Source organism: Rhineura floridana, chromosome 19 (genome assembly GCF_030035675.1).
Source record: "Rhineura floridana isolate rRhiFlo1 chromosome 19, rRhiFlo1.hap2, whole genome shotgun sequence".
Taxonomy (NCBI): Eukaryota; Metazoa; Chordata; class Lepidosauria; order Squamata; family Rhineuridae; genus Rhineura; species Rhineura floridana.
This window is the reverse complement of record NC_084498.1, coordinates 9703909-9730529: the sequence shown is the minus strand read 5'-3', so window position 1 is coordinate 9730529 and position 26621 is coordinate 9703909. Positions and strand designations below refer to the sequence as shown.

Below are 26621 nucleotides of genomic sequence, written 5' to 3'. Positions count from 1 at the left end.
TATATTGTTTACTATATTTTAAGTTATTGAGAAGGACCATTGGTTCAAATAAGACATAATGACCAACTGTGGTTTGTCATTATGACAGCAGGTTCTACTTTCCACTCTCCTTTGCATAAGAGCAGCAGAGACCTGAAGCATCTCTTTCTAATTTGCAGCAAACCATACTCATGCTGTAATATCCACATGTAGCAAATGATGATTTGCTCAAACCTTCATTGGCTATATTCAGATAAAATGGTAGGCTGTAGTTTGCTGCAAATTAAGAAGTGGAAATTTCTAATCTCCTCCTCACATAGACAAGGGAGAGGAGAGTGTGTAAGCCCAAGGCTTTACACAGTTCATTCTCATATGATTAACCATGGCTTGCAATTGAAGCTCCGTAGAAAGCCATAGTTTAGCATGATGAAAACAAGCCCTTTCCTCCTCTAGTGCCGCTGCAATGAGGATGTGGGAAGCTTTCACTTCTAGTTTACATTAACTGCAGCTTGTCATGTTATCGTAAAGCTCACGAATTGGGTTAATTTTAACTATAACTTGTGTGAAACAAGCCAACTTCAAACCATGGTTTATGGAGCAAACTTGTGTAAACCAACTATCAACCACAGCTGAGACTTCAGACCCCATGTTAACCTGTGCCTAATTGAAATTGGAAGTTAAACCTTTCAAACTCCTGCTCATTGTTACACTGGAGGAGGCGGAGGGAAGTGGGACTGTGTAGACCCAAGACTCACTGTGGGTTGTTCTTTTCATGCTAAACAATGGTTTACTCTGATGTCCAAACATCTATTGATTGCATGGTGCCTAGCTTTTAATTTGGATGCTAAATAAATCAGAGATATTTGTAATCAGATTATTATTCACTACACCCCTGTGGTTGTATACTCAGATTTGTCAATGCTAATTAAGGATCCTGGATTAATGAGCAGGGAATAAAATCCATTATTTTGCCATTCTCTTAGCACCCCTGGTGGCGCATGCCCTGGAGGGATGAAAGGCTGTTACAGGATAGCAAGTCTTCAGTGACTGGGCATCCCCTTTCCCTGTTCTGTGTGCTCCTTCCTTGAGCTGCTTTAAATTCTGTATTCTCTGTCACTATCCTGTTGAATGATTTGACTCCAGGCCCTTCTGTTCCTGGGCCCATGCTCTTTGCTTTCCCCCCTCAGTTGGCTTTTTAAGGAGCGAATTTATGGGGTTGTTCTTAACAATCATCAGTGGGGGGGGAGGAGAGGGGCTATGTGTTAGTGGAAAAGTCATCTTTTATTTAGACTCTTTGCTGCTGCGAGCCCATGACTTTTCCTAGCCCTTGTTCTGACATATGTCCTTAAAGTGTGTGCGTGCTGTCTTGTGTATATTTCTGTTGGAGCCCAAGGTAATCTCGCTTGTGGAAGAAAAGAGCAGGACGATAAAGAGGAGGGGAAGGTGCGGTGGCGTGGGGAGTGTGGGAATGGACAACCCAGGGTAGTGGCGCTAATAGTACAGTCACATGCTCCAGGGAAGGCCGCTTCCTGGAAAAGGGGGCACAGCAGAGCAGACTCTGTCCTCCTCCTTCCAACTTCTCTGGTCTCAGATAGCCACTGAGATAATTGTGCAGGATCCAGATGCTTCGCAAGTGAAAGAGAATTCATTTGTCTCAGATAGAGAGGGAGGGAGGGGGAAGGCTCTTTGGTGCGTAAGTGTCTGAGACAAGACAGCCACCAGCCACCACAAGCAGAGTGCATCCCAGCCTCCTTCCCACATGGTTCATTTTTGTAGCTGAGGCTTTGAAGCATACGTGAGAGAGTGCGTGGGTTTCTTTTTTCTTTTCAACTTGGTAGCCTTTCCAACCTGTCTCCCGGCCTGTGACATTGTACTGTGGGAAGGTTTCTGACTTTCTCTCTTCATGCTTTTAACCTTTCTCCTCTTGCCTTGGGAAAGGGTGGGGAGGGAGGTGAAGTTAAATTTGCCATTGCTTTGGGGGGGGGGGAACTCAAGCAAAACCTTCAAGTGTGGGGCTCCAGTTATCATTGTGTAAGACATTTAACTTTCCTTTCTTCCCTTTCTATGTTTGTCTGCCTGCCTTGCAGAAAAAAGCAGAAGCGGCTCATAGAATATTGGAAGGGTTGGGACCTCAGGTGGAGTTGGTAAGTCTGACTATACGTTTTACAAATATATATTATGTATATGTCTCTCTCTCCCTCTCTCCCAATTTCCTCTTTCCCTCCTTATGTGTCAGCCTTTGAGTTATGGAGGGCAGCCAAATGTTTGAGAAAGAGGTAGACTCACTCCAGACATCTGTATGATGGTGAGATGTGCAAGGAAACCTCCCTCCTGCTGCCCTGATGCTGGCACAGGAAGCTTAGTAAATCACGTCAGTGGCCTGAAAACACCTGCCCGACAATGGCGCAACATAGAAACCTGCCTTATACTGAGTCAGACTGTTGGCCCATGCAGCCCAGTATTGTCTGCCCTGATTGGCAGTGGCTTCCCAAGGTTTTAGGCAGGGGGTCCTTCTGTGGCCCTTCCTGGAGATGCCAGGGATTGAATCTTAAATCTTCTCCATGCAAACAGGGTGCTGCACCACTGCGCTACGGCCCATCAGCTCAATGTTCAAGGATGATGGAGTCGGAGTCCAGCAATATCTGGAGGGCCAGAGGTTCCCAGTCTGCTGCAGTCATTACAGAAGTGCTAAGTTAATGTAAGAGTAAAAATTCAGGATCTTTCTGAAGTAAAATAAAAAGTCAGAAACATCCCGAATCTTTGCTTTTGGTCTTTGTTGAAATTTAGCTTGGCCAGTGGCTGCAGGAAGCAGCTGGATGTTAATTGCTTGGTGAATTGTGGAAAGGGCTCCTTTTGGTCTTTAGTTGCTGCCTTTCGTGTCCGGTCACAACACCCTGGTTGCTGTCTGTGGTTACTGTACAGCTGTGACAGTGCCATTGAAATGGGTCTTCTTCCTCTTCCTCCTCTTCCTCTTCTTCTGTTTGGAGCAATTCAATTTTTTCAGTTAAGAAATTCTCTCTCCTCCCCCCCCATTGGCCTTTCATTCTTTCAAAATTAAATGTTAATAATGTATTCTGTTCATTTGCTAGTACGTTTCTGTCCCTGAATCTGTATTCACGACCATGGTCACATCCACACTATACATTTAAAGTATTCTTATACCACTTTAACAGTCAAGGTTTTCCCAAAAGAACTCTGGGAGCTGTAGTTTGTTAAGGGCGCTGGAAAGGGTAGCTCTGTGCAGCAGTCTCCTAATAATGATCAGCACCCTTAACAAACTACAGCTCCCAGAATTCTTTTGGGAAAACCTTGACTGTTAAAGTGGTATAAGAATGCTTTAAATGTATAGTGTGGATGTGACCCATTTTTTAAATTTTACAGTAGCTCTAACAGTGGCAGCTCTGTTAATGTAGTATGTTGCCTTGGCAAGTGTCGCATCCGTAGTACTTACACCTGAGGCTTTGTAGATTTTGCAGTTCAAGCGTGGAGCATTGGCACTGCATGTGCAGACTGTCAGTTTGAAAATGTCTATTTTTTGTTTGCTTGTTTTTACTTTAAAGTGCAAGATTCTAGTCCTTAAGGTTGTGGAGATAGGGTTGAAAGTATGTAAGCAGTGTGTTGACAGGGGAGAGGTCCCAGCAAAATTTGCAGTGATTAGACTGAGGGTGGGACTAATGCTCACAATATTGCTCATTGTTCCTCCTCTGACAGCAGGTTAATTTGCAGTCAGGTCCAGAGCTTGGAAGTAATTCGTTACAAGTAACAAATTACTTGTCATTCATTACTTTTTTGAGGAACAAATGGGTAATTCCTTTACATTTTGATTGTAATAGAACTAGGAGTGATTTTATTACTTTTAAGGAGTAATTGTAATGTTTCCAGCATTAGTTTTGGGCATTACTTGGGGGGGGGAAGCAGGAGAAGTCTTCTGCACCTCTGTTTTGTGGATGAAAATCATGTACCTCAAGCTGGGCTTCTGCGCAGCATCGCTCTTCCGTCATGCTCTGTGGGTGGATAGGAGGCAACGAGGGACGAAGTGGAGAGCAAGACAGGGTGGAGTGGAGAAAACAATTGTTTAAAAAAATGGATGGTGGTGGTGAAGAATGGAGGGGAAAAGGAGCCTGAGGGCAAGAACATTGATAAAGAAGGAGAAGGAGGCAGCAGCAGAATGGAGATAAAGAACTGTACTTTACCAGAGCTACAATTCCCAGCACCCTTAACAAATTACGGTTCCCAGGATTCTTTGGTGGTGGTGAAATGCGTTTTAAATGTATAGTGCATATGTAGTCTAAGTTATGGTCCCTCCTTGCAAGTGTTTGAAACAATGTTAAGTCTACGCTTCTCTCTCTGATGACACATTCATACATGTAAGCCATCATTTGAGACTGTAATCACCCAGTGATGTTTATGTGTGGCCCCAGTGTTGAGAAAGCAAAACAGTGAGCCATCCAATGATCAGAGTGAGCTGAGTTCACTCCAACATTTCCTGTTCATAAGATGACTTCATGGGTTGCACACAGCAAAATACCCACTGAAGTATGGCTGTGATTAATTTCCATACGACACTTTGCCTGGGTAAATGCACCACATCTGACACATCTGACTGCAATATGAGAAAGTTCAGAAGGTAAACGGGGAGATAAAGGGTTGAAAGGAAGCCCATTGAAATGAATGGGACTACGTCCGTTAACTTAAATGGGTCTACTCTGAATAGGACTAGCATTAAAACAACTCACACCTCCAATATGCTCCATTGAGAGGACACTTTATGGCTTATGAGTTGTATTCAACTAAGTCCTACTTGGAGTAAACCCATTTAAATTAATGAACCTAAGTCAGTCATGTGTATTAACTCCAGTGGATCTACTCTGATTAGGACTAGCTGTGAATGCCACCCTATGAACCTGCCATCCTCAGCCCAACCTTCCCCAGCCTGGTGCCCTCCAGGTGTTATTGGACTACAACTCCCATCTGCACCAGCCAGCATGGTCAGTGGCCAGGTATGATGGGAATTGTAGTCCATCACCAGTTTGGGGAAAGCTGCCTTAGTCCATCTGGCCTAGTATAGCTTATTCTGACCTACCAGCAGGTCTTCCAAGGTATCAATCAGACAAATCTTTTCTTAGCCCCGTCTCCCGAGATCTTTTTAACTGGAGACAGCAGGGATTGAACCAGAAACCTTTTGTGGCCTGTTGCTGAGCTATACGCCTTTTGACCTTCTAACTATAGCTTTCAAGGTCCTCTATTCCTATAGGATTCTCAGCAATGGGTCAGGAGTTAAAGGTGGCAACACCAGCGATGTCACCATTGTTGTTGTTATTTAGATTTTGTGGCCTTTTTATGTATGTTTCCACTGAGCTGCACTGGATCAGGTTCCCCGTGGTTCCAAAAGTGCAACTACTGTGTGTGCATATGTGTGAGAATGAGGAACAAAGCTTACACCAGGCCAGTCTTATTTGGCCTTGTTTTGCCCAGTATTGTCTAGTGCAGCCTTTGCCAACATGGTGCCCTCCAGATGTTTTGGGCCACAACTCCTGTCAGCCTCAGCCGGCACAGTTGTAGTCCAAAACTTACAATCTAAATCAGGGACTGGTTGTGGCTCTCCAGAGTCTCAGGCAAAGGAGGGTCTTTTCCATCACCTGCTACCTGATCCTTCTTACTGGAGATGCCAGGGGGTCGAACCCGGAACCTTCTCCATGTGAAGTATATGCTCTGCGCTAAGTACCATCCCTCCCCAGATATGACACGTAAGATGAGCATCTGATTGGAACCACATAGGAAGTTGCCTTAAACCAAGCCAGACCATTGGTCCATCTACCTGAGTACTATTTACACAGACTGGCAGCACCTCCCCAGATGGGGAACAATCCCGGCCAGGGATTGAACCTGGGACCTCCTAACTGCAAAGGAGATGCTTTCCCACTGAGCTGCAATCATCACCAAGGGTCCTCACTGTCTTCTTCAGCAGGATGCTGATCAGTTAGGAAGGACTCGCCCAGTTAGATCCATCCACGTAGTTGTAGAATCCATGATCTCTTTCTCTCAGGTGTCTACTCCTTCACTCTCTGCCCCTCCACCACAGCCATGGGGAAGGGGCTGCTACACAACTTGGGTTAGTGCAGAAAAGGGTCTTGTGTACAAAGTAGTAAGGGGATGGGAGGAGATAACGTGAGGGTGGAGGCATAGAGAGAAATATGGCATCCTTGTCCTTCTAACTGTGGAGCTGATGTCCTCCTAAAGTATTTTTAAAATGGGCCCCATATTTCAGCAGTCTCAAGGGCCTGGAAAGATTTAATAATTTTGCAGTATAGGACTGTGGTCCTGACCTTTTGTTGTTATTGATGATGATAATTTGATTTCTTACCCGCACTTCACTATTAAGTCACAGGGCGGGTTACAACTATATAAAAATACAAGACTGAAATCAATTAAACTAATTCACAATCTGAAGAACAGGGGAGGCCCTCATCTATGGACATCTATCCTTTTGCATTTGAATTAAAATGATTAATCAAGGTCTTTCCAGATTAAAGGATCTGTGGAGCCCCTGCTGATTTCTTGTGCATGTGCCCCATCTCACTCACTCCAGCAGCAAGAGCTTCTGCAGAAAGGGAGTCTCCCATCACTGCAACCCATACAACCACACACACCCTCCTTGTTTATAGAAAGCATGCATGTCCAGACAGACAGACCTTCCCTCTGACTTGCTATTTTTCTGTGCCCAAGGAGGAGTGGGGTTTTTTTTAATGCATGGGGATTATTCAAACTGTAATCCTACCTGTGTTGTAAAGTGGTACTGTGCAGGAGAACCTGGCCTTTAAGCTGCCCACCTTTCACCAAACTCGTTTCCAAACTTTCACCCTGAAACCTTTTGAGGAAATCCCCTGTGTGGATAGCTCTCTAGCTTGTGCTCATCTTTACTTAAACAGCAGGCAGGGAGAATTTATTGCGCTGACCCCATAAAACATGGGACATTTCAGCTTCCTAACTCATGACTGATATTAAACTTTGAAGGCCCGGACTACATTGCTCATCTGGAAATGGCCCAAGTATGGCCATAATTATAATGAGTGATTCATAAGCTAAGTGTTAGTCATGTCTGAGGAGGCCTGGCTGTGGATTTGAGGTAGTTACTTACAGTGGGCTTGGGGGTGCATTCTTCCTTCTCTTTAAGTGAAAAGGGCCAGTGTGGTCATAGATGAACAGGAACTTGCAGCAAGAAGGGCTTGTGGCTGCATACACACCATAATTTAAAGCACATGCAAGGCATATTTCTCTTCCCCCCCCCAAAAAAAAGAATCCTGGGAAATGTAGTTTTCCTCTCATAGAGATACAATTCCCACCATCCTTAACGAACTACAGTGCCCAGGATATTCTGTCTGTCGTGTGTGTGTGTGTGTGTGTGTGTGTGAGAGAGAGAGAGAGAGAGAGAAGAGAGAGAGAGAGAGAGAGAGTGCGCGCTTTGAGTATGCGTTAAATTTTTGTCTGTACACAGTTGTAGTCTCACTCATGCTTTGGCCATGGGTTGGTCTGGGCTTTAATTTTTTAAAAAAAATGTAAGTAGCCACCTTACAATGAATCAGAATGCTGGTTCATCTCCTTTAAAGGTAAAGGTGTCCCCGCACTTATAGTGCGAGTCGTTTCCGACTCTTAGGGTGACGTCTTGCGACGTTTACTAGGCAGACCGTATACATGGGGTGGGATTGCCAGTTCCGTCCCCGGCCTTTCTTTACGCCCCAGCATATGCCGGGTACTCATTTTACCGTCCACGGATGGATGGAAGGCTGACTGGACCTCGACCCCTTTTACCGGAGATTCGACTTCCTCCTTCCGTTGGAATCGAACTCCGGCCGTGAGCAGAGCTTCGGCTGCGTTACCACCGCTTACCACTCTGCGCCACGGAGGATCTTCATCTCCTTTAGTAATGCCTATTTTGACAACTCTCCAGTAATCTTTCCGCAGGTGGTTGTTAATATTTTCAAGTGGCGATGCCAGGATTGAATCTACAATCTTTATACCTGCGAAGTATCTTTGTGGGGATATGTGGTGAGGAGACAGTGCTCTCTTTCTGTCTCCCTGTCTTAAATCCCACACTGGAGAACTTTACTGTACATGTCAGTGTGCTCCACAGGCTCTGAATTCTGTTGCAGATACATGGAAGGAGTTCAGATTTCTGTTGACTGCGTGTTGAAAATACCACAAGATTATTGGTTTTGCTGCAACAGACTAACATGGCTGCCCCTCTAGAAATTAGGGAAAGAGATCCAGAATATATACGTGTTTGTGTGTGTGCGTGTGTGTTTAAAGTGATTTTACTGTATTTGTCGTCCTCCTAGGTTGTAACTCATGATTTCCCAATAAAGTTTTCTTCTCAGTTTTATTGTTGTTTCCTATCTGAAAACTAAAACAGCGAGAGAGAAGAGGGAAAAACACTAACAATGGGCGAGAGGTCACCCAAGTTCTTCTGCAGTATTATTACAAAGTAACTAAATTAATTTCCTGGACATCTGAGGGACATCTGGAATAAAATGGATCTGCTCTATAGATTGATCCACTCTCCCCTTGGGCTGTGCCATGCAGTGATTATATTTTGTCCCAGGTGAAAGAGAGCCCTGCCTTCTGGAGCCTTTAATTGCTTGGTCATTTGCCCACTCTGACAACCCCAAACCATAGTCCATTTCTGAAACATACTTGCTTTTTTGGATTTTATACACTGTCCATTCATCCATATCAATTGAGTGCTTCATAATTCAAAATCAATAGTCAGTACAAATAACAGCAATTAACATCAATTAACAACCAAGACAGCCAATGAAGGGATTTTGCTTTTGGCTTGGAAGGTCAAAAGAGCTAGACACCCTGATCCTATGTATATTTACTTGGAGACAAATTCTAAGGTGAGAGTGTGTAGGATTGCAACTGAAGGGTTGAAGCCAGCTAAGTTCTACTCAGAGTAGACCCAATTAAATTAATGTATTTTAAGTCATTAACTTCAATGGGTCTATTCTGAGTAGGACTAGCATTGGATGCCATCCTGTGTGGTTTCAGGTTAGGTGTTCTGCTACATCCTTGGCCTGATGCTTAGGTGTTTATTGGTTGATTGAACATAGTAGCTGCTGTATCCCTTGGTGCATCATCATGATCATCGTCATTGTCATCATGTAGATTTGTTAGCAGCTTGTTATCTAAAAGGTCTCCAAGTGACTTAAAACACATTTTGAAACATTAATATAAATGCATTATACCATCAAAACAAATCCAGTTCAGAAGTGCCTGCTTTCACTAGCAGAAACTCTCCAGCCTTCCTGCTTCCTAAGAGGATTTTTTTAACTGGAGATGCGGGGGCATTTTATTTATTTATTGGTTGATTTATATACCACTGATGTGCCCAAGTGACTTCTAAGCAGTTTACAACATAAAATCAATTACAAAATACATACATGATTAAAATAACCAATTACAATTCAATCAGAAGATTAAAACATCCTCAATTAAAATACACAATATACAGTAGGACCCCGCTTTTCGGCGTTCCTCTAATACAGCACCAGCAGGGTGATGAGTTGGAGGGGGGGCTGTAGCGTGCTACAGCTGATCTCCTGTTCTGGCGCGATCAGACTCCCGCGCTCGAGTTGATCACGCAATCAGCGGGTTAGGTTCCAGGCCCCCACTTTTTGGTGGGGGTCTGGAAGCTAACCTGCCATATGAGTGGGGCTCTACTGCATAGTTAAAAATGGCAATGAAAATGGTTAAAAAACCCCAGTCAAACCAGTTAATAAAACCAGAAGTTTAAGTGCAGGGCAGCATGAGAAAGCTTATGGCGGTTGTTCTGTCCTTTGCATGTGTACCTCCAACCCCACCCCACTCCGGTGCTCTGTGTTGCAGGTGTGCAACTTTCACATTTTCTTCCACAATAAAGTGAATAACAGCCTGCTTCCCCCTGCCCCCTCCGGGTTTGCTACACTCCGCTGTGTTGGACACGGGCTTCAGAGGAATTACCTTGCAAATTGCTTGTTTAAACAGCGTATTCTTAGCTCTGTGGTGACTCAGGCAGGCAGCACCTTGGGGAGGAAAAGGAGAGAAGGACAATGAGAAGAAGTATAGCAGGTGATGGTGGTGGAAAGCTGTGAAGGGCAGTGGTGCTAGTCGGCCCTTGGCACTGACGCTTGGAATTGTAGGGACATGGCATCCTTCAGCTCCCTAGGAGCCAGAAGCTCATAAGCGATGTTGGCTGCCTTACAATCAGGACACCTCAATTATAAAATGCAAGCCCTTGTTGTGATTTACACCTCACATTTTTGTTTTCATTTCAGCCCCTCTACAACCAGCCTTCAGACACAAGGCAATACCATGAGAACATTAAAATGTAAGTATGTGGCAATAAAATCTCCTCTTCTATTGCTTTCTCTCCGCCACCCCCATCTCACCTTTCTTTCAAATGCCAGCACACAAGTGAGGCGAAAGCAGGGGGAAAATGAGATCCTTGTCTTTTCTGTCTCGGATCTCCTTCTCCCCTGCAGAGACGGAAAAGGAGGAGAGAAGACATCTTTCCTCTTCTCCCTCCAGTTGTGTTTCCTACTTTTGAGGCTTGAAGCAACAAAATGTCTTAAGCAGTTCATCATTCAGAGTCAACAGAGAGAGTTATCAGGGATGGATATGTACTGGTTTCTTGCTGTGGGGTGTGTGTGTGAGGGAAGGAGACAGTTGTTGGGAATTGGAAAAGGAGGAGATGAGAAAGGAGCTGGAGAAGTGTGTGTGTGTGTGATGCAAAGTACAAAGAAGTGTGTGATGCAAAGGACAAAGATGGCACCTTCCATGTACAGAAGTTAACTGGACTGATAGTTGGATTTTATTTCAACATTGGTGATAGAGCATCACCCTCCACCATAGCTGAGGGCAGCAGGCTGGCATAGGGGCTGCAGGGCAGGCTGTGTGGCACAGCAGATCTGTCCTCCTGCACCTCACTGCCACTCCCACCTTCCAGCATCTGCCACCTGAGGCTACTGCCTCACTTTTCCTAATGGTAGGGCTGGCCCTTTTTTGACTATAATGCTCTGTGGACTGAGTTTCATTTATTATTGTGGGGAATTTTCTGTTCTGCACATTGTATTGTTATTAGCTCTGTGTTGGGTTGGCTGGCTGAGTCTTGAGCTGTGCCTTCGAAGGACAGACAATTGTGTGGGTGGGTTGGCCGCTGACATTCAAGCAGCAGTGGGCAGAGGAAGTTGGGTCTGCCTTGAGGGGAGAGAAGGGTTAGCCGTCCGATGAAGGCTGTTCCTTTGTCTGGCCCTTCCTCCCTCTAGCCTGGGGCATCCTAGAAGGCATGCTGGCAACCCTCTTAATCTGCAGATGCTGCTGGTTAATGCTGTGACAGCTAATAATAATATTGTAGCTATCCAGGATTTGATCCTGGATGAACGAGGCCAATCCGGCATGTACCGCAGAAATCTGGTTGTATGAAGTGGGAGAGGTTAGCATCTCCCAGTGTGGTCCTTCGTGTTTCAAAGTCCAGCAGCAACCAAGACGTGAGAGGCAGGGCTGTGGAATGAGCCTGTCCTCCTGTCCAGGTCTCATAGTTTCCAGGTTTTGAGTGTCTGTCCTTAAGGCAGGGGTGTGTGAGACGGGATTTGGATTCTCTTGGTCTACTGCCTACCATGCTGCCTAGCAGTCTCCCGGCCTGAGGTGATTGGGGTGATACCTGGCATGGCAATGGAAACCCTCACTTTGTTTATTTCTGACATTTATATCCTGCATTTCTTCCATCATGAATTTGAAGGTTAAATGTGGTTCCCAGGTGCTCACCCACCCAAGCACTGACTGGACCCTGACCTGCTTAGCTTTAGCAGGATGGTGACCCTATGTGCCTTATCCTGCGACCCTCAAGTTATTCGTGCTGAGGGACTCAATGTCCATGCCTCTCCCCTTCCTAACTCCACCCCTGGTAGGTGCAGCTCAGTATTTAATGGCCATTTTCCACAATCTTTGCGCGTTTTCTTGAGGTTCGCTTCCCTGGATAGCTTAAATATGGTTCTTGTCAGGTGCAGGTACCTGCAGAAACACGCACATGGAGGAAATGTATCATCTCTGTGATCTACTTTTAAGGGCCATCCATTGCCTGCTCAGCCATAAAGCAGCAAGGGGAGAGAACGTAATGCTGTCACTCTCATGGGACCTGTGGCATGTTCCTGGAGTGATCCAAGAGGTGGGAGAGAAGGAGGTCTGGGATCCTGGGGAGTGGCCCAGTAGGTTGCAGCAGGAGGGGGCTGAAACAGGAGAAGGCTTGAGCACTTTTTACAGTGCCAGATCCACCCTTGTAGTTCCAGTTACAACTAAAGAAATTCTGTCTGACAAGGAGCCGGCCCTTGTCCCTCTTCTCAGTCTTCCCTCGTTGCCCAAACTGCCACCACTTGCCTTTCCTCTTGAGGAGGGATCAGAGACTCAAGCAGAGGTGATGTCCGAGGAGCATCTTGATGAAGTACTGCTGCCGCTGTTGCCAAGGATGCTCTGGCACCAGCACTCACAGATGGTGACAGCTTTCAGCCTGTTCATAGGAGTGCCAGATTGCTAGCCCAGTCCCATTCAGAGAAACTCTTGCCATGCAAATAGAACACCCATCCCGAGCCTATTTAACATGTTTCAAGGGGTGTGTCTAATTGCTGTGACAACTTCTTGGCTTGAGTAGTCATGCCTAGTTATGCTACATAAAGTTGCAGAGTTCTGTGTAATCTGTAAACTGAACTACAAAATGCTCTAAGCTGAGATTTCAAATTAAATGTAATGGAGAAAAACACACTAGTAAGTCTGAGTCAGAATCCAATGGAGTTGGCCAGGACTGTCACCCTAAGAATAGCCATTGCAGGCTTATAATGCTGCTTGGAGGCTGTCAGCCCAAGCCAGTGTGTGGAGAGATAAAATCAGAACTGACTGCTGGGTTGGCACTTGTGATCCTGGGCAGCTGAATAGCAAACTAGAGGGGAACGAACTAGACAGGTCAGATCATTGGTCCATCTAGCCCAGTATTGTCTTACCCTGCTGGCAGCAGCTTTCCAGGATATTGCCAACCAGCCCTAACTAGAAATGCTAGGGACTGGGACCGGGACCTTCTGCAAGGAAAGCAGATATTCTAGCACTGAGCTAAGGACATAGATGGACTGAGCAACAGCGCTGAAGGCTTGCTTCATGACCCTCTGACTGTTAGAAGCCGTAGCCTCCTTCTGCCCACCCATCTTTGGCTTCCGAAGTCTCACTTCCTGTTCTTTCTTAAGCTTTTCTCCACAACTAATAAGAACTAGGAACTTTTTTTATGAAATGAAAGAAAACATAAGGTTGCAGCCAACTAAATTTTACTCAGAGTAGACCCATTAAAACTACTATATCTGCGTTAGTCATGCCTTCAATTTTAGTGGGTCTGCTCTGAGTAAGACTAAGGTTGGATACAGCCCATGGATTCTTGGTATGCTGAAGCCTGTACCAGCTATGATATGACCTGCTTATGGATTTAATGACACTTGTTTGTTTACGTTTGTTTAGAGAGCTTACAGCCAACTTGCCCATGCAATACTTCCCAAGGTAGAGAACAGAAATGTAAAACCCATAAAGGACAACCCTCTCCCCAAACAAAACTGTGAGAGAAAATGACATGCAGAAATTTTGTGAGAGGCCAGTAGTACTCCCCTCCCGCCAAAAAATACACATTAAAAACAGACATAAGAGCCCTGCTGGATCAGAACAAAGGTCCATCTAGTCCAGGATCCTGTTTTTCACAATAGCCAAGCAGATGTCTCAGAAGGAAGCACATGCAGTGACTGATATTCAGAGATATACTGCCTCTCAGTATGGAAGTGCTATCTAGCAATCATGACTAATAGCCATTGACAGGCTAATCCAGCTCCATGAATTTGTCTCATTCCCTTTTAAAGCCCCCTATGTCTAGGTCTGTCTCCATACCATGCAGTAGCAATTTTCATAAACTGTCCTATTTAAACGGGCCAAGCTCCTGAATCTGATGCACCTGTCCCGTCCTAGCTTGGCTTCAGGCACCCGGGGTAGGCTGGGTTGAAGCAGAAGCATTTGCTGGAAGGATGGGCCACATCCAGAAGGGCAAAGTCAAGTTCGGTAGGTTGAAGTCATGGTAGGCTATGGTGGATCACAACTGGCGAGGCAAAGCACAGTCCATGAGGACCCTGGACAGGCCACTGTCACACATGCTGGCTGGAAACCACCTACAGTGAGCTGTCGTCTCAGCAGTGTTCTGTGGCCTTCTGCAGGCTGCCTGGTCTGGACTTGCTGTTAACACGTGTGAGCAGCAGTCAGTTTTTTAAAGACTACATCATGGAAGTGGTGAGGACTTTATCAAGGAGTGCCTTTTGGGTCTGAGGAGTCCAATAAAGCCATGTCCTTTGGCCTGAAGAGTCCCACAGTGGGGGATACTTAGATCTGCCATGGTCACCCTGGTTGATGACATTTGTCAGGAGAGGGGTGGGGAATGCGACCTTGCTCGATTTCCTTGATCTCTCAGCGGCTTTTGATACTGTTGACCATGGTGTCCTTCTGGAACGTCTCGAGGAGGTGGGGGTTGGGGGCACTGTCTTTCAGTGGTTCCTCTCATACCTCCAGGGCTGCTAAAAGTAGTTATGGGAGGCTACATGGGAATTATCCTGTGGTGCTCTGGTGATAGCATCTTGCCCCCCATGCTATTTAACATCTATATGAAGCCACTGGGAGCTGTCATCAGGAGATTTGGAGTGAGGTGCCATCAATATGCAGATGACACCCAGCTCTACCTCTCTATTCCATCTGAATCAGGAAAGGCAGTTGAAGTGTTGAACTGGTGCTTGGTGCTTGGAGGTAGTGATGGACTGGATGTGGGCCAGTATATTAAGGCTGAATCATGAAAAGACAGAGGTGTTATGTGTCTAGAGTTCTCATGTCCAGAAGGTGGGAAGACAGCCTGTTCTGGATGGGGTTGCCCTTTCCTTGAAGGAGCAGGTCTGCAGCTGGCAGTACTCCTGGATCCAACACTGTCACTGGAGGTTCAGGTGGCCTCAGTGGCTAGGAGTGCCTTTTTCCAGCTCTAGCAGGTTTGCCAGCTTCAGCCCCTTTTGGACAGAGATGACTTTGCCACAGTGCTCCATAATCTGGTAATTTCCAGACTGGAATGCGCTTTACGTGGGGCTGCCCTTGAAGACGACTCAGAAACTTTAACTGGTCCAAAATGCAGCGGCCAGATTACTGGCTGGGGTTCCCTTTAGAACTCATCTAACCCCTGTTTTAAAACAGCTGCATTGGTTGCCAGTTCATTTCTGGGCTCAGTTTAAGGTGTTCACGTTAGTGTTTAAAACCCTAAATGACCAAATATCTGAAAGACCACCTCCTCCCATACAGACCCTCTGAGGCCCTTTTAGTAGTTCCACCACCCTCAGAAGTTTGGGTGGTGGTGGCCCAGGAGAGGGCATTCTCTGTGGCAGCCCCATAGCTGTGGAACTCCCTCCCCACCAAGGTGCGTCTAGCAACTTCATTGTACAACTTCGGGCAAATGCTGAAGATGCACCTCTTTACCTTGGCCTTCAACACCAGACATGTATATTTTTAGGACTTACCCTTTTTTCTGTGATGTTGTTTGGATTGGTTTTAACTGTTTTTATCTTTTTAAATTGTTGTAACCAGTCCTAGGACCTTTGGGTGAAGGGAGGGTAATGATGATGATGATGGCTCCAGGCAATGCCTCCTGAGTCTTTCTCTGAGCCAGAGGGGAAACTGAGGCCAGAGAACATGATAGCACTTTGGCAGGCACCTGATCCCACAACTTGAGGGCAGCTAGAGAGAACAACTACTCTGCAGAGGCCACCAACCTTATGGCACCATTGAAAGGGCTTTTGTAGTAGTAGTTGTTGTTATGTGCATTGGTATCACCTTTGCTTTAAAGATGTTTATAACAGGGCGTAGTGAGCCTGGGTATCTATAGTTTAGCAATCTGTTTAAGGATTGCAAACTGGCGATAGATTTCATTTCAGTTTTCTTTATATGTGATGCCCAGGATCCTGAGGATGAGAAGGTAATACCAAGATAGCAGTAAGATTTTACCTGCTCTAACTCTTCGGAGTTAATAAACCATCTATGAGATTTCCTCTTTCTACCAAAGACTACTACTTTAGATTTATTGTTATTAACAACCAGGTTGTTTTCTGTGCAGTAGGAGCTAAACTGTCTTAGCAGTCATCTCAGGCCAACTTGGGATGTTGAAAGGAGGATCATATCATCTACATATAATAATATATTTACTGCTCTGTTTAAGATGTTGGGCATATGGTAATTCTGATTTTTGAGCGGAACAACAATATCATTAATATAAAAATTAAAAAGGAACGGTGCTAAAATACAACCTTGGCGTGCACCTTGATCTTGTCTGTCAGGACCAAAGTTGAGCCTGTTCTGACCTTCAAGTAAGTTTCTGCATAAAGTGCTTTCATTCGGAATAAGAGTCTCCTGTTTATATTTGTGTTTGACAGCTTTTCTCATAGACATCGTCTATTTATGGAGTCAAAAGCTGCGCTTAAATTGATAAAAGCTGCAAAAAGCTGTCCACCCTTTGTGGAATACTTAGTTATCAAAGGGAGTAATATATAGCCGTTATCCAAGGTAGATCGGCCTTTCCTGAAACCAGCGTGTTCTTCGGCTAAGATAGAATTTTCTTCCGCCCAGTCCTCTACTTTGTGCAAGAGGTGCTTTGCATAAATTTTGGCTGGGATATTAATCAGACTAATTGGTCTGTAGTTTCTAGGATCCTGCCCCTTACTTTTCTTAAATATTGGAACTACTATACTAAGATTCCAGCCTTTTGGGATTATTATTTATTCTTATTATCTTTATTTATACCCCACAATTTTTCCAAAACTGGAACTCAGGGATGCAGCCTGTCTTCTTTATATGGGTGAATAGCCCTGCCAATAATGAGGCCCACCAGTCAGCATCGCTTTTAAACAATTCTGGGGGCAGAAAGTCGTCACCTGGGGCCTTATTGGTCTTCGTTGTCTGTATAAGAGATTTAATCTCAAATGCAGTTACAGGTGACCATAAAGGAAGGGAGGTGATCTCCAATGCCCACAGAGAACTACTAACTGTCCTTATATCTTCTTCTTCTTCTCTAAATAAGTTTGAATAGAACCTTTCCCAAATTAGGGCTGGAATGGGAATATCAAGTGTAAATTTTGTTTCTCTGAGTCTGCCAGAGACCAAATGCCCAGAAGTAGGCAGAATTTGACCCTGTTGCTGCCAGTTTGAGGTCAGCCCAGAAAAGTTTCTGAAACTGTGATTTCTTAATTGAGATTAATTTTTTATAATCACTTCTAAGTTTTAACATGATATTCTGTATCTCGGGATCAAATGAGGCATGTGCTTTCCGTGTCTGTCTTCTCAATTTCCTTCTCATTACTCTACACTCTGTGTCAAACCATAAAGACTTTAATTCATTTGGGCTCGTATCAGTTTTTAGAAAAGGTCTCAAATTATTACATATCTCCTGGTACGCTTCCAGTACTGCATTAATATTGGCATCAGGGGTTAAAATTATATTACCAAGTACTCTGCCCTTAATTGAGTTCTGGAAGTGTTTAAGTTTGCTCACATTTACCTTTTGCCATTTCAATCTCCTTTCCCCCTGAACCTCAAGTTGCTGTGATAACCATTGATCTGAGTAGGTCACCATCCTCATATCAGATTCAACGGCTATCTTCACTGTTATGGGTTGATGATCACTATCCTCCCTAGGATTTACTATTACACCCGAGAACAAGTGAACTTTCCCTCTGGAGACACAGATATAATCAAGCACACTGCCTGCACATGCAGAGAAATGAGTAAAAAGGTACGGAATGTTAGGATTATTGCTGCCTACTATCCGTAATCCAAACATATATGTTATCCTAAACAGATTTACACCAGCTTTGTTTATCTTCTTATCTTTTTTTTTTTTTTCAATAATTTTTATTCAGATTTTCATAAAACATACAAGACAAAATCATAAAACATTCAAAGACAAAAAACAAAATCAAAAATAGTTAAACAAAAAGAAAAAAAGAAAAAAAAAAACAAAAATAAAAAATAAAGAGTAAAATATTGACTTCCCATTTGTCAAAGATCAAATCAGTTATAAGTCTATAATATATAACAATCCTGTCTCTTAAGTCATATTATAAAATCACTTTCCTCCAGTAGTTATCTTACTTAATCATCAAATCTCATATACATTACTTTATTCTTTCCACAAAAAGTCAAAGAGAGGTTTCAATTCTTTAAGAAATATATCTATCAATTTTTTTTTTCCAGATAAGCATATCGATTAATCCATCTCATTACTAATTATGATAATCTTATTGTCATAACCATAGTCAAAATAAACATTTCAATTAATCCATCACATCAGAATCTGTTAGGTTCAGTAATTTCAGTAGCCATTGTTCTATTATCTCTATTGGTTCCATTTTCCGTCTTCCATCTTCAGTAGTCTTGTTAAGTCCAGTAATTTCAATATCCAATCTTCCATTATCAGTATTCCATAATAATCTTGCTGTCAAAGCCATAGTCATATAGTAAGAGTCTGATGGGAATTACCTCTATCCCAAATATTTTCTTGCCATCCATTCTGAATAGGTTGCTGAAATACTGCTGTAAAATCATATCTCTGTTCTTTTTTTCAAAATACACTGGGTCATCTCTTAAAAGTTTTTCCATTGTCACATGGCTGCAGTTAATTCCATAGATTTTCTCTATATTGGGCTCCATCACATCATTCCAGTCCAGAAGATTATCCATGCCATTGATAACTTTATCTCTAGAATCTTCATTAATTTCTTCAGAGATAACATTGAGTTCCAAACAATAGATTTTATTTCTAAAGTCCATAGACTCCAAATCTTGTTCCTGTTCCACGTTTATTCCAATCTCCGGGATCTCCTCTCTCACAGGGACCCCTGTTCCAGTCTCCAGGGTCACCTCTCTCACAGGGACCCCTGTTCCAATCTCCGGGGTCTCCTCTCTCACAGGGACCCCTTCCAGGGTCACCTCTCTCACAGGGACCCTTATATCTTTAATCTCCTGCTTCATTTTACTCAATTCAATTTTCATTATCTCAATCTCATCCATTATTTTCTGAAACATAGTTATTTCCAGATTCTCAGCCACTTTCTTAATTGCCATTTTAAAAGAAAAATATAGGAAAACCACTTCTTATTTCAGCAACAATTGGGTTAATACTCCAAACTTGGTGACATCACAGTATAAACAGAGCAGACAGCCTTATCTCTCCATAGTTAAGTAAACAAAATGCAGTTCCCAGGAACGAAACAATTAATGGCAATCGTCAAGAAACAGATTCGTCAAAATAAAATAGACCAAAAAGAGAGTAGTCTCAAAACAGTATAATATTTTCCAAAATAAAAATCTGGAATAGAAATCCCTCTTCTGTGTATATCTTTAGAATGCAAATCCAGGACAGCTTTTTGCAACAAAAACAGAGATAAGCTATTAATTAGTGCGTAGCAGAGAGAAGTTATGGCTCCCCAGTGAGATGTCAAAAACCGATCAATCTGGCAAATCTCTTTTAAACAGCAACAATTTAAGTCAAGTAAAAGAAAAATATAGAAAGAAGGGTGCTTGCCTGTTAGTGCGTTCTCTCTTAGAAGATAAGATGAACGTTCGCTTTAACAGATAGAGCTTGCTGTTGAAAATCCGTCCCACCTCCGTCGGCTGGACCTCGTCCCATAAATTAATGAGATCTGGTCGTCCCAACAAAAATAGGCTTTGAGGTTAATCTCTTCGTTTCTCCCTACCCGGGAGAAGTTTAATCAGTCAAAAAAAAAGAAAAAACTGACTGATATATCTGAATAAGCTTCTTTTGAGGCAGGAGCCCGTCTCAAAAGCAGGCACAGGCTAAGTCACCCTTCCCGGAATCCTTCCTTGGATTTCCAGTAATTCAAATCTACCGAGTCTGTTAGATCATCTTCCGAAAGTCCACACTGCTCAGCCACCTTTATCAGAGATGGGCCTATTCTGGCATTAAAATCCCTCAGTAGTATAAGCAGGGCATTTGGAAACCTAGTGCCCAGCTCCTCTTAGTTGTTCAAGGTGCACCCAAACATCAGGCAAAGAATATTGAGAGGTAGTTGGGGGTATATAAACATTTACCAGGATAAGCATCATACCTTGAACCACGAATTTTACCACCAAAGAATTGGTAGTCAGGGCTGCTGTACCAACCAATTCTCCCCTCCATCTCAGCTCTTCCTTAACCAAAATGGCTAAAGCGCCTATAGCTCTGCCTCTATCTTTTATTTTCTGTGCTGAGTTAACCCATGACGTAAATCCTGGTAACACTAACTCATCCTTTGCCGTGAGCCAAGTTTCTTGTGGTGCTATCATTGGATACTTAGATAAACACTCGATAATATCATTGTCCTTCCACCCAGCTATATTCCAAGACACGATACCTACAAGCCTGTCAGCGTGATCATAGTTTCCTGTTTTTGACTTCTTTGGGGATCCAGCTGCCACTTTCAATGGGTCTGGCAAACCTATGACCTGCTGTTTATGATGTCAATTTGTACCCTCCAGAATTTTGCTCTGCTTCCCCCAATTTTCCAGATCCTGCTCCAGATACTCAATTTCATCGAATTGTGGGCGCATCCTGCTGACATTAGAGATCACAGGGCACACAGATTTTGCTGGGTAGGGATTCCTATAGACTGATTTTTCTGTAGATCCCAGTTCCCTATCTTCCAGATATCTCACATCAAGCCACATAGAAGGCTTTAAAATCAAAGAGTCTGCGTCTAATGTTTTAGGGGCTATGCCGCTCCCTGTCGTGTCCAGGACTGGACTCAGTAACCAGACCAGGTTGTGAAAGCAATTCAGTCTTTATTAGAGTAATATCCAAACAGAGGCTGCGCCTTCTCATGAAGGAACACAATACACGTGTCCAGCGACATGCAAGAGAGTTGACAGAACAAAGGAATTCCCGCCCCCCCTTATCCTTATTAAGGCGGTTTTCTGGCGCGAATTCTCTCACTCCGCCTTAGGGTGCTTTCTTCCCCGCCCCTCCTCTCTCTTCCCCTGACTCGTTTTAGTTTTCTCCGGGTTCACGGTGATGGAGGAAGTTCTGCCTCCTCCCCTTCTGAAGATTCTACCTCTGGTATTGGGGAAAGAGGGGGGTGAACGTCATGCCCATCAGGCGGGCTTTTCTCTGGCTGATGAGGGAGTTGAAGTCCCCCTCCTTCTTGTTCTAACTGCTCTGGCTCGGGAAGGGGGGTGAGCATGGGAAATTCCTGAGCAGAGTCTGTATCTGTGTCTGCTGGAGTTTCAAGGCCCCCCTCCCCCTCTTCACACAACTCTGGGAAAATGATCTCCTCATCGTCTGAAGTGCCAGGGTCCCAATCCTGCATCCTGACACCTTCAGACTATGCTTAGGGCATGGTCCAATAGGCCTATCAGCATTAGAGCCACTCTGGGAAAACCCAGGCTTAATTTCACTTTGTATGGAGCCGATATTTCCCCTTGTGCAAAGTTCTACCATTGTAGTTAGTAACCCATTACACTCTGCCAGAAAATATTTGATTAAACCTAGGTCCTTGAGCATGTCATTTGTCCGTTTTTCAATTTCAAACAGCTGCTCGATTGTTAGTTGTTCCGCCTCATATTTTAGGTTAGTCAATTCTTGGATGTTACAGTTCCCGTTTTGGGGTGGGAGGAGTGGGCACCTTGCCATTTCATCTATCTGTTTGACCATTGACTCATCTAAAGCGGATTGTGCCTCTTGTTCTCCCACCCAAGAGGTACTCTCAGCGAGAGCCAACTCGGGTGCTAGGTCCCTAGTCCCATCCGGTACTGCATCCCCGAAGACAGCACATCTAGGGTCAATCGACCAGTCTAGAACAGAGTTTGACAAGGAATTGTTTGCAACTTCATCCTCTATTTTTGGAGTGAAGAATTGTGAAATTTTTGCTTGGCATTTCTGTTTCTGCCTCTCAGATGGCACTTCAGTTGTGAGTCCCAGGTTTTCATATCCTTGCCTGGTATAAACCATTTCCTGGGCACGTTCCTCACCTCCACTCCAACTATGGCTACTGCCACTCATTCTCTCTGTCTGCTCTCTTCTCAGTTTCAGGGCACTCCCAGAGGAAGTGAAGAGGTACCACAAATATGATTGAGAGAGCAGTTCAATGTTGGAAGAGCCTCCTGATGTATTCTTCCTCCTCAGCTGTAATCAGCAGTTAAGGGGTGGTGACGCAGAGACCCAAAGGCCCGCTTCCACTTGCTGTGTCTGCTGCCACTTCTCTCCTTTTATCCTGGAGTTGCTCCCAAAGGGAGTCAAGGCTACCAGTTCCCAGAAACAGAGTAAACCAAACTGTCGGCGTTGGTGGGTCCTCCCAGCACTTACTCCCTCCTCTGTGAGCGCATTTCTTCCTTGAGATGATGTTAGCACTGCGACTTCTGCCACTCCGAATCTTACATGAGGATGGCAGCCAATATGTCTATGGATATCAGGGCGAAGGCAGTAGTAACCAGGGGAAAGGAAAGAGGAAAAAGTCTGCTCCCAGTACTACTTAGAGCTGGCTATCCTGTATCTTCCACCTAATGGCTTTATATCAGTAGGCTTTCCCTCAGTCAACACAAACAAACGAACAGACAAAAAAAGCCAAAGACAAATCTTGGCAAAAATTTGCAGAAGGCTGTGGCAAAAAAGTTCATATGAAGTCTGCTGCTCGTATGCAAGAAGCCCATCAGAGATATTCAAAACATATTTTAAACGCCGAGAGCTGTAGCAGGCAATAGCAGTGTCTCCCACGCAGCTGATATCGGCTTGGGAAAATTAAGCCTTAAAACACTTTGAAGTCACAAACAGGAAAGCAGAGAGCACATAAATCATCCAGCTCGCAATACACACAAAGGAGAATTTAGACGTTAAAACAATTTAACTGTTAAAAGATTAAAACTTAAAAGCAAACCACGGAGCCTGAAAGAGACTAGTACTCAGGACGCCATCTTGCTTCCACTCTCCCGCCTTTGTTGTAGAATCTTGAGCATTAGTTCACTTGCATGGGGTATTAAGGCAATAGTTCGATAATTACGGCATTCCTTGGGATCCCCTTTCCTTGGAATAGGGATATGTATTGAACACTTCCAGTCTGTGGGCTATTCTTTTAATTTCCATATTTGTTGACAATTTTTGTCAAAATTTGGACAGATACAGTCTCAGTAGCTTGTAGCAACTCTGTTGTATGCCATCTGTTCCTGGTGATTTGTTTCTTCCAAGTATTTTAAGAGCAGCTTTCACCTCACATTCTAAAATGTCTGGTTCTTCATCATACGGTTCCTCCGTGAATGAGTCTGTCATCCTTGCATCTCTTGTATAGAGTTCTTCAGTGTATTTCTTCCATCTTCATGGTTCTCTTCCCTGCCTCCCACTGTATCCACACAACAAGTCTGTGAGGTAGATCAGTATGATATATGGTAATCTAGTGAAGGAATAGCTGAGTGCGGATTTGAACCTGGGTCTCCAGTCTGATCAAGGCTCTTAACTGTGGCGTGAGCCTACAGTGGCTCCTAAGTAGTGAGGGGTTGGACATGGGAGAAGATTCTTCATCTCTAAAATGCTCCTTTTGGCACTGTAAAATCGGCTAAGCAGCTGACCTTGTAACATGACTGGTCTTGTGGCAATTTAGTGATGCATGATTTATATGTTTATTTGTAAGCTGTTTTGAGTGGTGGTTGCTTTTAAATCATAGCACGCTGAGGTGTTATGTTGAAACAAATAAGATGAATTAACTTGTACAACATCTGTGTGAGTGGAACAGTGCTATCCCCATAAACGTCCTTGGGTGGAAACTGGGAGTGACTTGCCTAAGACCTTCTGGTGAGTTCATGACAGTGGCAAGATATGAACTGGGGGCATGCTGATTATTGCTCAGTTTCTGAGCTATTTTGCAGCATTCGTTCACTTAAGACAAGGGTAAGGAACCTCAGTCCAAGGGGGAAATACAGTCCTCCAGGCCTGTCTGTCTGGCCTGTAGAATTCTTCCCAGGGTACCCCTATCCTGCTTTGCACCCCAAATAATTTTGTTTGGCTGGAATTGCATCCTTGGACTCTACCTCTTTCCTGGATTGACGATAGAGGGTGTGTGTGCGCGTGTGTAGAAAAAGGTAAATTAACATCCTCCCGCTTTTGCCTCTGGTTTTGCCCACCGACCTGTGGCCCTCAGAGGGTTGCCCAGAAGGTAATGCGGCCCTCGGGCTGAAAAAGGTTCCCCCCCATCTTAAAGCATGCAATAAATTCTGAGAGCCCAGAAACCTTCCCTCCTACCTGCTTTCATTCCTTCCTTAGGTACAGCACATCAGGTTGTGTTGTTGTGGGTATGGGCGGTGATGGTAAGTCTCCATTCTGGCATTTCAAACCTTAACAATTGGCTCTACAAGGCTGTTTTTCTACCTCTTTTCTACATACAGTGTGGCCTTTTGTCCAGATAACCAGTGCCTGGATGTTTAATGTTTGTGTCTTTTAACAGTGTGCAGTTGAAATTAATTTCATGCCCCAGTTCATTTCAGCATCTGCAATTTTAGAAGCTTCTAAATCACATTTGGCTCCCTGGGAGACCAGAACACAGCGCGGCTTAAAGAGCTTCACTGTCACTGTGTACATTACCTGGGGTGGTAACATAAGAAGCTGCTTGAAATAAAGTCAGGCCTCTGGTTCTCCTTGTCCAGTTTTCTGTTCTGGCTTTCAGTGGCGCTCTCAAGCCTTGAAACAGAGGAAGGTCTTTCCACTCCCTGTAACATTAAGATCCTTAAGCTCAGGGATGGGGAACCTGTGGCCCTGCAGACATTGTTAGACTCCAACTCCCGTCACCCCGATCATTAGCCATCCTGCCTGGGCCCGATGGGAGTTGGTGCCCAACAACATCTGGAGAGCCACACATTCCCTATCCACTCCTGTTTTAGCTGAAAATACCAAGGGTTGAACCTGGGACCTTCTGCATGCAAAGCATGTGCTGCTGTCCCAGCCCTGTGGACCCCTCCCTTGGGCTAAGGCTTTAAATGACTTTAGCCCAGAGTAACCCTAATGAATTTGTACTGGTGACAGCTGACTATAAAAGTATTGTGTTTCTCTCTTATCTTCAATTATTAAAGCCTTGCTTTTGGAGGGTCTATCCAGTTTTGACCTGTTTGCCTTTTCTTCTGTAATTTTGCCTGTTTCATGCTCATGGTATGCAGCAAGTTGCTAAGTTAGACAGATCTTTGCACACTCTTGTTGGTTGTTTTATTCCCCTTTCTCTTTTTAGCAACCCCCTTTATTTAAAGATTTCTCCCCATGTCCCTTTGGCCCTCTGCAGCATTCAAGGTTTCCCATTCCTTTAGTTCTCCCTTGTGTGGGCTTGCAAAGGAAGTATGAGCTTTGGTTGAATTATTTAAATGCTGGAGAAGCGTGTTGCAGGCCTTGGTAGCATCCCTCCCCGCCCCCAACACATACAGAGTACCATTCCATCATTCCCCACCCCTACCTCAGCCCAGCTGAATGAAGTGTCTTAAAATGCCTAGAATAGTGATGAGCAAAACATGGCCCCATCCTCACTAAACATTTAAAGCAGTATTAGACCACTTTGTAGTCTGTAAAGGTTGCAGAGACCTCTATCCCCTCATAGAGATACAATTTCCACTGTGGTATAACAACCAGTCCCTCTTCCCCAGTGAATACTGGGGATTGTCATGTGTCGTCTAGATGGAAACTTTTGGTTAACCATGAGGACCTGTAACCAAGGTCTTTTTTGCAGCATAAAAGACCAGGGAGGAGCAAAGTGCCTGGGAGTTCCTCTTTGGAGTCCATAAGGTTTGGCTTAGTGGTTTGGCTTAGTGTGTTGTGTGAACATAGAGTGACAGAGAGTGAGAAAGCGTAGAATTTTGTTTGCTAGAGAGCATGATTTCACGATCTTAGTATGGGTCTTTGTTCCTCCCCATGATAGGCAGAGTAAATAATGCAAAGCAAACAAAAGCGTTGTTGTATTGGCCTTGCCCATAGACTCCCTGCTGCTGTTGTCACCCACAGGCCTGTAAGTGTGTAGTGGCCGCTTTACCAGGCTGGGGCAGGTTAACGCACTGCAAATTCTCTGAAAAACCCAACTCCATTTCCATATCAGTCACAGACAAGAGGGTACCTCCATGCTTGGAGGAACTCTGAGGTTTGCAACAGTGTAAAACATTAAAAAAAGGACCTCCCCCCCAAACACACACACACACAGAGCCCAGTGAGGAGTGAGTGTGGTCAGTGTCTACAGAATGATGACTGGCTGTTGGGAGGGGAAAACCAAGTGGGAGGGAGGATGGAATAGGGCAGTTGCAGAGAACTCCCATCATCCGTGGCCATTGACCCTGCTTGCCTAGTTGAGCCAGAGAGTCCCCACACCTGGAATAGAGTATCCCAGAAGATGGCATGGCTGGCTGGAACCCACAACAGGCATACTCCATATAGCAACATTTTGTTTCAGGTTCTATGTGTGTAAAGTCAGGTGAAATTGCTCCTGCTTAGTTTCAGTGATGATGGTAATGATTATTTTTTACCCACCCTTCACCGTAAGGTCCCATGGTGGGTTACATCCATT

General features: G+C 44.3%; 1 protein-coding gene across 15 annotated transcripts in view; it reads left to right on the top strand.

Moving 5' to 3' along the window:
- Positions 1–26621, top strand: part of NCOR2 (nuclear receptor corepressor 2) — a 477973-nt gene that overhangs the window by 216772 nt on the left and 234580 nt on the right. For all 15 annotated transcript variants that reach the window (XM_061603067.1, XM_061603079.1, XM_061603080.1 and 12 more), the window contains 2 exons: positions 2067–2123; positions 10293–10345. In XM_061603067.1, the coding sequence (XP_061459051.1) occupies positions 2067–2123; positions 10293–10345 (110 nt within the window). The remainder of the gene's footprint in view (positions 1–2066; positions 2124–10292; positions 10346–26621) is intronic.